The sequence below is a fragment of the Malus sylvestris genome, chromosome 5 (assembly GCF_916048215.2).
Source record: "Malus sylvestris chromosome 5, drMalSylv7.2, whole genome shotgun sequence".
Taxonomy (NCBI): domain Eukaryota; kingdom Viridiplantae; phylum Streptophyta; class Magnoliopsida; order Rosales; family Rosaceae; genus Malus; species Malus sylvestris.
The window spans coordinates 22,698,432-22,708,815 of NC_062264.1; the positions used below are offsets into that span (position 1 = coordinate 22,698,432).

Consider the following 10,384-nt stretch of genomic DNA (forward strand, 5'->3'; position numbering starts at 1 on the left):
TAAAATTCTCTCTCTCTCTCTTCGAATACTGATTTCTTCTTCTGCAAGAATACATCCCTTCTATACCTGTTGGTATCTTTACATAGGGTTGTGTTTACCTAATCTTTTGTTTGTAGAAAGTCTATTTCTTATAACTAACCAAGCAGAAAATTTAACTTTTTGTGGTATATTAAGTTTTCATACTTTGTGTAGCAAGTCTTTGAAAGGTGCACTGCGATCCTTATCAATTTGATTTAATAGACAAACATCCATTTGGAGAAGGTCTTTAAATAAACTCATCCTACTTATTCTGTAGCGGGATCGGGATAGCTAATAAACTCATCCTCCTCATCCTCCTTAGCCATTTTTTACTAACCTTTTCTTGTTATATTGTTGAGGAAAATTATAATTTTTTTTGTTGTGTATTGGTTATACTGATAGAAATGTGCTCTTATTTTATATGAAGGTTAGTTTATTTTGTCACTTTTTCTCACTATTTACGTGATTTCAAGAATATAGTTTTTATTATTCAATAAAGAAAACAATAAAAATTACGTATGTGTATATAAACCCGTAAGCACATGAGACTGTGAAGATATAATTAATAACTTAATAATTAATTGCAGTATTTGCAAAACGATCGCTACTATCACATGATAGAAGGCACGTTACAAACTTTTTTATAATTAATTGCAGAAACTGCAAAACCGTTATTACTGTCACACGATAGGCGACACATAACTAACTTTATTTAATTAATTGCAAGAACTGTAAAATGATTGCTGTTCTTTAGAGAAACCCTCCACCAAGACAAGGGTTCCAAGCACTGAAAGGCCAAGTAGAAGTGTTTTCATTCAACCCACCACCAGTGCTACTACTAGGCTGATTTGCATAAGTCTGCATCATCTGATCATAAGGCCCTGCAGCAGTATTTGAGGAAGAGCTCCCTACGAAAAAGTTATTATTATTATTAGCGGTCTCGAAAACTTGGGGCAAAAGCATTTTGCCTCTAGTCTCGTTCACTTTGCACCCGAGCTCCTCCATATAAGTTTTTAAAAACTCAAGCCTGTCGGTCTCAATCTCTTCTAGTGGGCACTCCCACCAGTTCTCTGACATACTCTCCTTCATTGTTTGGCTTAAGTTGACCCCGAGCTTTTTTTCGTTGTCGACTAGCACCATCACCTTCGTGAGGTCTTGGCTCAAAACATTCAAACTCACGTTCCGGTAAGCCTCAAGCATCTGTTGCATATCATGACCCATGGTCAGCTGGGCGAGTGAGAGTCTGCCCTCAAACCTATCAATTAACGTCTCAAAGCACGGGTGACCAAAGGAAAAGACTTTCTTGCCCGGTGAGAAGACCATGAGGGCAATCTCTACACCACACAGGGTGCAGAGCTCACTGGCCTTTTTGAAAAGGCCATTCCTCCTCTTGGAGAATGTGACTTGGAGACTAGCCTCATTCGTAATCTTTGTCATTGGCACTCTTTGGCGACCCCTACTCGTCCTAGCCATGGCTAACACACTCGATTGTTGGGTGTAGTTGGTGGTACTGAGGGAGGTATTTATTGTGTTTTGAGTACATCGAATTTGGGACTGAGGGAGATAGGTGTCTCTAGCCACCTAATAAGTTATTAGTCTTGGTTGTCATTGTTCTTTCTTAATTTGTCTTTAGCATAGATGGTAAATAAATAATTAATTTTTATTGGCTAATTATTGACTCATAGTCATTATGACTCATTACAGTAGGGAATATGATTGGAGTACAACTTTTTTAGAGAGCTCTTAAAGAAAAATTTGATAATTTTAACAAAAAAATTGCTATAAAATAGAGAACATAATTGGAGATGCTACAATGCTTTCTAGCACCCACCAAAAAAGGATTATAATTGATATTTATCTTGTATTGATAATGAAGTTATAATAATACGCTATTAAATATAAAAGCTTGTCATTAACAATTATAGCTTGTATCATCATAAATTAAAAATTAAAGTAATATTGTTTAAAAATTTTACCATTAATTTCTCTTAAACAAATCGAAATTTTACACTATAAACACATGGGTTAAGATTCCTGGACCGGCCCTTTTTCTAATTGCTCTTGGGGTGCCCACATTCTTCCAAAATTTGTCTGGGCCTGCAAGTTGAGTAATAGCCTAATCTGATCCAATTGCTTAAAATCTGCAATTTGAGTAGCAGCGTTTCGGCCTGTGGCGCCTTTTCGTGCGACGTGTTTGAAACAAACCGAACAAGACCTATAAATATGAGACGGTTTTTCCTTCCCCTACGAACCTTTCGTTCTGAAACTCACACTCACTTCAGTCTTCAGGGTCTTGATCCTCTTCTTGTTTTCAATTTGGTTAATTTCTTGACGAATTACTTCTTTTACGTCGCTGTAATTTCTTTTTTTTTTTCTTTTTTTTTCACACAAATGCAGATACAGAAGGTGCCAATTAATCTGTACATGCGATATCAGAGTCACAATGGTGGAATCTTTGCTTCCAAGGGTATTTGTGTAAGTAATCAAATGAACTCCGTTTAGGTTTGTTCCAACCCATGTGTACGTTCTTAGTTTCCTGGAAATTAATCAATTAGTAATATAAATTTGTTTCTGTTTACTACAGGATGGTGTTTGGTTACGCTTATCCGGCGTATGAGTGCTATAAGACTCTGGAGAACAATAAGCCAGAGATTGAGCAACTTGTATTTTGGTGCCAGTACTGGTATGTATGGATAATCACTTTTCATATTTTGAAATTATTTTGATCATTCATTTTTCTAATTGATATTAGGGTTTCTCGTTCGATATGGGTTTGTTTTGCAGGATACTAGTTGCTATGCTTACTGTATTGGAGAGAATTGGGGATGCCTTATTTGCATGGTAAAGAATTTGCTTACAAAACTCAGCAATATTTCTAGTAATTTTTTGTTACGTACAATGAAACTTTCATACACTTTTATACAGATGAATATCTCATATAATGCGTGTGGGGAATAGTTAAAATGAACGTAGCTAGTAAACCTATGTGTTGACTTGATATACATAATTGATGCTTTTCAGTTTTAAGCCTATTCATCTAATAATTATTTACATTGTCACATTAAGTCGAGTCTCATAATTATATATTTTAGTACATATATACGATATTATCTAAGGTGAAGACCATAACATAACTTTTTTATTATATAATTTTCTAGTTTTTGTGATGTGAATTTAGTGTTCCATAGGCGTTTAATTTCCCATTATTGACTCACTGTTCTCCATCTTTTTTTTCTTTTTTTTTTAAGGTTACCAATATACTGTGAAGCCAAATTGGCATTGTTTATATATCTCTGGTCTTCTAAAGCGAAAGTAAGCATCATCCTCAATCCACTGAAATTTATCGTAGAATTAATCATGCTTTTTTTTTTTATGAGAAACATGTCTTTGATGAGGTCGGGCTACTCTCTATATTGTCAGTTGGTTTTATGATACTGAATGTTTTAATTAACTTTGCAGGGAACGAGTTATCTTTACAATCACTTCTTCCGGAATTTTGTTTCACAACATGAGTTAGAGATTGATAGTAAAATATTAGAGTTAAGGGTTAAGACTGGGGATATTGCAAACTACTGTTGCCAAAAGGCTCTGAGCTATGGCCACAAAGGTGTTTCTGAGATTTTTCAGTATGTGTCTTCCCATTCGGCGTCACAGCCTCGTCGCGACCAGGTTTGTTGATGTTACCCTAGCTAGTGTTGTTTGTTAGGGTTTTGCTGTAAGAGAAAAAAATTTATGTTTAAAGACCACAGATACATGTTTCGTGTACATAATCAACATTCGCAAACAGTGTGGCAAATGAACATTTTTATATACCAAATAATATATATAATAATGTGAAGGTATATGGAAATTTCATGTAATCTTGTTGTCTCTGCAGAAGCAAGACGAGTGTACTGAAAGAGTAATTGCTTCCGGCCAGTCTGAAGCTGAAGCAACAGACCAAAGAACACGAGAAAGCAAATTTGAAGATAAACCAACTGAATCAGTGACATCGACTGGAAATGGAATGCCAATTCCCCCCAACAGAAAACGATGGTTAAGAAAGTTCATGAGATGATGCGTACGTGGGAATTAGGCATTGGAGGATATTCCAGTCTGCATCAGCCTTTACATATATATGATGTGTGTGAAGATAGAAGTGTAGACGTAATATGTACCTAATTGACAGCATCATTTTTTGTATGTATAGGTAATGATATTAATAGACATTATCATTACCAAGGTACATTTTATATAAAGAAATTAATCGGAAACTGCGTATGTCTATAATGTGTATAAACCATAAAAGTTTCAGATTGTGAAAAGCATTTGTAACTTAATAATTACCTTTATCATCGGCAAAGTGATTGTCACTGGCACATAATAGAAGACACGTGACTAGCTTTTATAATGAAGGGAATGTGTAATGTATAAACCATAAAGTGTCAGGATGTGAAAACATTAGTAACTTAATAATATTTCGTCCGCAAAACGATCGTTCCTATTACATGATTAAAGATACGTGAATAATTTTTATAATCAAATGCAGCATCTACAAAACGAACGATAGTTGTTGTCACTTGATAGAGGCATGTGAATTTTTATAATATGATCGTATTAATCTTTATGAGGATTCTTCCAATGTATGCTTGCAGTTGTAACCTATAATATGTCTCCAATACAGTGGGCTTGAAATCCAGATATTCTTCTTTATAGTTAAAAGTTAAACCATATATGCATGATTAACTGCGTGCGGTTGTCATACTTTTCAATGAAAACTAGTACTTGAATACTCTTTCTTGAAAAAAAAAAAAACAAAACAAAACAAAACAAAACAAACACCCACACACAAAGGAACTACACCGAATATCATTACACAAAACAGATATCATTAGATATGACATTATACTTAATATTGCAAACTCAAGAATAGTATGGTAAGTTGGTACTAGATAAATTAATTTTCTAATTAAATCAGATGCCAATTCTTATAAACCCAATACATCCAAGCACAATTTTTTAACCCAACTTTCACATACCCTTTTTTATATTTGTTTCTTTATTGGATCCAAACGAAAGTAGATCGGTTAACTTCATTTTACGCCACAAGATCTGGTGGTTATTTGCAAAATGAGTCACTAGATTTTAAATTTTGCATATCACATCACGTGGTTTCTGAATTGCACCAATTTAACTTCTCTGTCAATTTCATTGTCTAATTAGACGTTACGTGTTGATATGGCATAGACTTGCTAATTAGACGATGAAATTGACAGAGGTTAAATTTGTACAATTCAAAAATAAAGTGGTGTAAAATAAAAAATTCAAAACCTCGTGATTCATTTTGAAAATGACCCCTATATCTAATGGTGTAATTGTAAAATGAAGTTAACCCAAAGAGAGATGTTAAGGGGACTCTCTCAAAAGTGAGACTCCCAACCACTTCATGTTTTTGGCATAATTTTGTGTGCCAACATTATAAAACATTGTGCAAAAAACACGAGGTGACAGAGAGTCTATGAAAAGTTACTTTAAAAAAATTTCCTTAGCATTTCTCTAATTCAAAATAAATTTCCAAAAGAACAGTAGATGAAAGACATAATATTTCATTAACTTGACTAGCCAATAGGCTTATTTGACATCTGTTCTTCATAATTTGAAAGCAATAAACAAAAATAAGACCTAACAGGACAAAACAAACTAACAGAGAAGACATAACATAACTCTCTCAAATTGGAACTCTATGATGTCTCATGTTTTTCTGAAATAATATTTTATAATATCGGCACAAGAATTGTGCAAAAAATATGAGATGATGGACAGAGAATCCCACTTTTGAGAGAGTATCTTTAACATTTCTCTTAATCAAAATCATAACTCTCTGTTTTATGCCTCCGACTTAATATTTAAAACCATCATAACCTCTTCATGGAAAGCCTCCACCACGATTAGGGTTGCATGCATCGAGATGCCAACCAAGAAAGTTGTTATTTAACCCAGCATTGCTAGTGCTAGCCTGATCTACAGAAGCCTGTATCATATGATCATTGCCATTTAAAAGATCGAATCCAGCATTCTTAACATTAAAGTTAACCAAATCTTGGTGGCCTGAAGCCCAACAACTCGACTAGATGAAGTGCTTGTTGGGTTCTTGGTAGACCTGACATTCGTGTCGTGTTTTTCGTGTTCGTATCGTTTTTGTGTCATACCTGATATCTTAACAGATCGTGTCGTGTAACACCTGTTAAAATAAACAGGTAAAATGACCCGACCCGAAATCGACCCGATAATATTAACAAGTAATATGACCCGACTAGTTACTCGTTAAGGAAAATATATTTTAAACCAATAAATAATCAAATGAAAAACATAATACTAAATAAGTATATACATACTATATTATCACATTCAAAACATAAAAACGCATTTGTCTTTTAAGTATTACATATTTATATACCCAAAATAAGAGCATAATAATGACACACCCCGACCTGGAAAGTCCATTTGGACTCCAAATCGAGTTGTGTTGGCCGACACCAAGAGGGTGACGAAGCCATAAAGTATAGTGATGTGGGAAAAATGTGAATAAATTTAAATCTAAAAGTGTCTAAATACGAGAGTGCCTTGTGAGCATAAATGAACTCATTTCACAAGTGATGTCAAAGCATAAGTAAAGTACAGTAAAGTGGATTGTGAGTCATATCATTGAAGGTAATCTCCAATACCAAGATTTGCCCTGAATCCTCGTCGATAAGAAAGCTCAGCTAAAAAAACCTGGAGGGTGGAAACACAGCAAGGGTGAGTGGCCCTGGAAATAAAATTTTAATAAAAACCTTCTAAATCATTATAACCCCTGGTTGTAACACCTATATAGTTTAAAAGATCATACCACGTATCAATGTAAAATCAAAAGTATATCAACAGTAAATCCATAAATATACCACGACACAGCATCTCATGAGCAATATAAATAATTATGTGCTCAATAAATCAATGCTAATACATAAGTCAGAGTCACCTATAGTGACCTGTACGACTCACCCATATCTCATCAGCCAATGCTAGCACATAAGTTGGATTCACCTACAGTGACCTGTACGACTCATCCATATCTCATCAATCAATGCTAGAACATAAGTCGGAGTCACATATAATGACATGTACGACTCATCCATATCTCATCAAGCAATGCTAGCACATAAGTCAAAGTCACCTATAGTGACCTATACGACTCTTAGGCAACCTGTACAACAGTGTCGGAGTTGTCTATATAGCTCATCTACGCATATGAGTCGGAACCACTTAATTTGGTCTGTACAACAGGCTGGGTGTAAATAAATACGCTCAAGTGCTACGATCACGTCAAGGCTAGGCCCCGTCCTCGGGCGGAGCACTAACACCGAGGTGCAGGATAATGAGCATTAAATGCATAAAAACATAACCATACACATTGAAATCACTATCATCAACATGTATTCACTTGAAGCTTACCGAGGCATCCACAATGTCATATGGCATAACCACTTTAACATCCCAACATTCTTAATCAGAACTAAACCCAGTGATAGACGAGAATAAAATCATGGTTAATCTTTATGTTGTTAACCATCATAACTTCTTTCCTTAAAGAAACCAAGTACCATGTTAAATTTGGATTGTTTTATGGCTGCATCTAACTGTCTTGTTAGATTACCTACGTACCCTCAAACGGGATCAAGCCATTCGTGATAGGAGCATATTTATGCAACTTAGTTAGCTTGTTTTCTTGCATTTTCATAGTTAGTTTGTGTTTATTATAGTGGTTTAAGCTATTTTCGTGTGTTTGTAGGTCCCATATGACAAAGTTGGCAAGAAAGTGCAATTTGGAGCATTTTGAGGCAGTTTTGGGCATCAAATGGATAACTTATGAATGGAGCAAGATGGATGGATGAATTTGAAGTTCAAGAGGCTAGGAATGAGCTGAAAAGAGTGAAGAAATAAATCCAAGACAAAGAAGATAAGGAATTAGCTCAAAAGAAGGAACATTATCCAAAACCTTATCCAATCTTATCTTATCTTATCCTTGCCTAATCTAGCTTTATCTTATCCTATCTTATCCAAATCAGTTTGTGCCTTAATTCTAGCTATTTCTAAGGGATAATTATGCATTTAAACTATATATTTCAGATTCTAGAACCCTTATCCTTCTACAACCCCTAAATTGGTGCTAAAACATCTTTTCTAGAAGCACCTAAAAATATAGCACCTCCCCCTTTCTAGAAGCTCTAGAACCTGAAATCTCAGTCATTTTCCCTCTTGAATTAGGCCAAATGTATCCCTCTCCTTGTAGGAATTGATGCCGCACCCTTGCTATCCTCTTTCCCTTTGGTTTCTGATTGTTTTAACCCATTCCATTTGGGTTTTGGTTACACAATCCTTATCCCACTTTAATTTCAGAAACCTATCCAAATCCTTAGGGATTTTGACATGTATTCCAGCCTATAAATACACTTCCTTGCTGTCCAAATCATTCACCACCCTCTACCATATTTTTCTACACTCATACATCCCTCAAACACATTCACCCCTCATTGTGCCGTGAGATTGCAAGGAAGGAGAAAGAAGAGAAGCCTTTGTGCCGTGCCTATGCCCAAGCCTTTGGGAGTGCTAGAGCGTTCTTAGGTGTTTTCCATCTTTTACTTTCAATGTTTAATTTAAGCTATCTTTGTTTAATTGCGAACATGAGGAACTAATTTCTTTATAGTTGGAGGTGAATTCGAAGCCATGATTATATGTTTTATATGAATTGATTTCATCCAATTATTGTTTTATGAATCCTGGATGTGGTTTACTTATCTGTTTTATTAAGAACATGTTCTTGTGTGTTAATTGGGGATGCATACTTAGTTTGCATGCATGAATTTGATGCTAGAATATATGGGATTTTCACCTAATCGTTATGCACTTATATTCATGAGTAGTAAAAGTCGTTAGTCATGATTGTGTTAAGTAAATCCTAGGCAAGAGTAACATGTTTTTCATAGTTATGAATGCCTCGTCAATGCTTATGGTTTCCATTGAACTTAATGATCTTTGTTAAGTGTTTCTATCATGCGTATTCCATAGTTAGGGAACTTGATAAAGAATAATTTGGTTGTGATGCGTTTTCCATTCAATTCAATGAATCTAGGGAAATCTGAGAAATAATTAGTTTAATACAATTAATTTGGGGCATTGTCATTCATGGTTTGTCGAAAGAATAATTGGAAATCGATTCGTATGCATATGACATGTGTGGAGAAAGAACCCTCTAACTAGCCTTTCACCATTCTTTTTCATTCAAATTTGTTTTTCTTAAGTTTGTTTTCAAAGTTTATGTTTTCAATTTCAATTTCGTCAAAATAAAGCCCCTTTGTTTTAAGTCTTGTTTTTAGAGTCAAAACCAGTTTTCTTTTAGTTGTTTGAGTCTTTTAAGTTCTATTTTCGTTCAAATCACTTGTTAGGTCTAGAATTGAGTCTTTTTTATCGTTCCTTACTGTTTTGAGTGTTTTGAGTCTACAGAGTCTAGTTTAGTGTTTTTTAGTCTTATTTGTGTTGATTAGCATCCCTAGTTAATCCCCGGTCTAGAACGATCCCTACTTGCTTAATACTACAATTGTCATCAATAGGGTTTAATTTGTGTGTCAACTTAATTTTCACATCAATTCGTAGTTCAACTTAGTACTTCAAAGCATTCACAATGATTATATGCCGATAATATGCATATAGATATACCATAATGCAATCTAAAACTCAACCATACCATAGTATTTTAACATATATATATATATATATATATATATATATATATATAACATGGCATAAAATTCTTAGAACAATTTAAAAGTATTTGTGGAATTATCAGTCATATTTATATACGATAAAAGGAAAATACCCACTCACCTGAGGCCCACGCTACGACTCCCTAATACGAAAATCGAGACATCACGAACCATCGTCGCCTATAACAATTATCAAATCATATCTCAGAGTTCTCATCGATAAAATACGTAACTTACATAAAACATATCCCTAAGTACGTTCTAGAATGATTTGGGACCCATTGACCAAAAGTCAATCGTCGATCAAAGATCAATGGTAGGGTCCACAACCCTACGTAACTCTATCCAGAAGATCCGCATCTTAGATTTTCGATCCGTAACTTCCAAAGATACACATTGTGCTTCTAAAACATCATACTAAAGTTTCATTACGATCCAACGGTTGGATCTCCTCCAATTGCCAATTCAAGTAGTGGTCAACGTTTTATTTTACGAACTTACAATTCCAATTTGGGAAGATCCGTACGTCAAATTCTCAATCCGTAAGTTTCTAATATCCTCAAATATTACGTACTATAATGTATTAA

The 10,384-nt window shown here is 34.7% G+C and overlaps 2 protein-coding genes across 2 annotated transcripts; one reads left to right on the top strand and one right to left on the bottom strand.

Moving 5' to 3' along the window:
- Nucleotides 1-768: 768 nt before the first annotated feature.
- LOC126622662 (agamous-like MADS-box protein AGL62) lies at nucleotides 769-1,491 on the bottom strand. Its single transcript, XM_050291413.1, has one exon. The coding sequence runs from the start codon at nucleotides 1,489-1,491 to the stop codon at nucleotides 769-771; it is 723 nt and encodes a 240-aa protein (XP_050147370.1).
- A 793-nt stretch (nucleotides 1,492-2,284) lies between these two features.
- On the top strand, nucleotides 2,285-4,200 carry LOC126621048 (putative HVA22-like protein g). The gene is made up of 7 exons (XM_050289410.1): nucleotides 2,285-2,308; nucleotides 2,416-2,493; nucleotides 2,603-2,701; nucleotides 2,803-2,859; nucleotides 3,267-3,330; nucleotides 3,478-3,687; nucleotides 3,896-4,200. The coding sequence occupies exons 2-7, from the start codon at nucleotides 2,462-2,464 to the stop codon at nucleotides 4,073-4,075; spliced, it is 642 nt and encodes a 213-aa protein (XP_050145367.1). The 5' UTR covers nucleotides 2,285-2,308; nucleotides 2,416-2,461; the 3' UTR covers nucleotides 4,076-4,200.
- The last annotated feature ends 6,184 nt before the right edge of the window (nucleotides 4,201-10,384 follow it).

Excerpts from the sequence above, each read along its gene's own strand:
- LOC126622662 (XM_050291413.1), bottom strand. The coding sequence starts at position 1,491 with ATGGCTAGGACGAGTAGGGGTCGCCAAAGAGTGCCAATGACAAAGATT.
- LOC126621048 (XM_050289410.1), top strand. The coding sequence starts at position 2,462 with ATGGTGGAATCTTTGCTTCCAAGGGTATTTGT. Across the intron at positions 2,702-2,802 it reads GTATTTTGGTGCCAGTACTG|GATACTAGTTGCTATGCTTA; the intron begins GTATGTATGGAT and ends TTTGTTTTGCAG. Across the intron at positions 3,688-3,895 it reads CACAGCCTCGTCGCGACCAG|AAGCAAGACGAGTGTACTGA; the intron begins GTTTGTTGATGT and ends TTGTCTCTGCAG.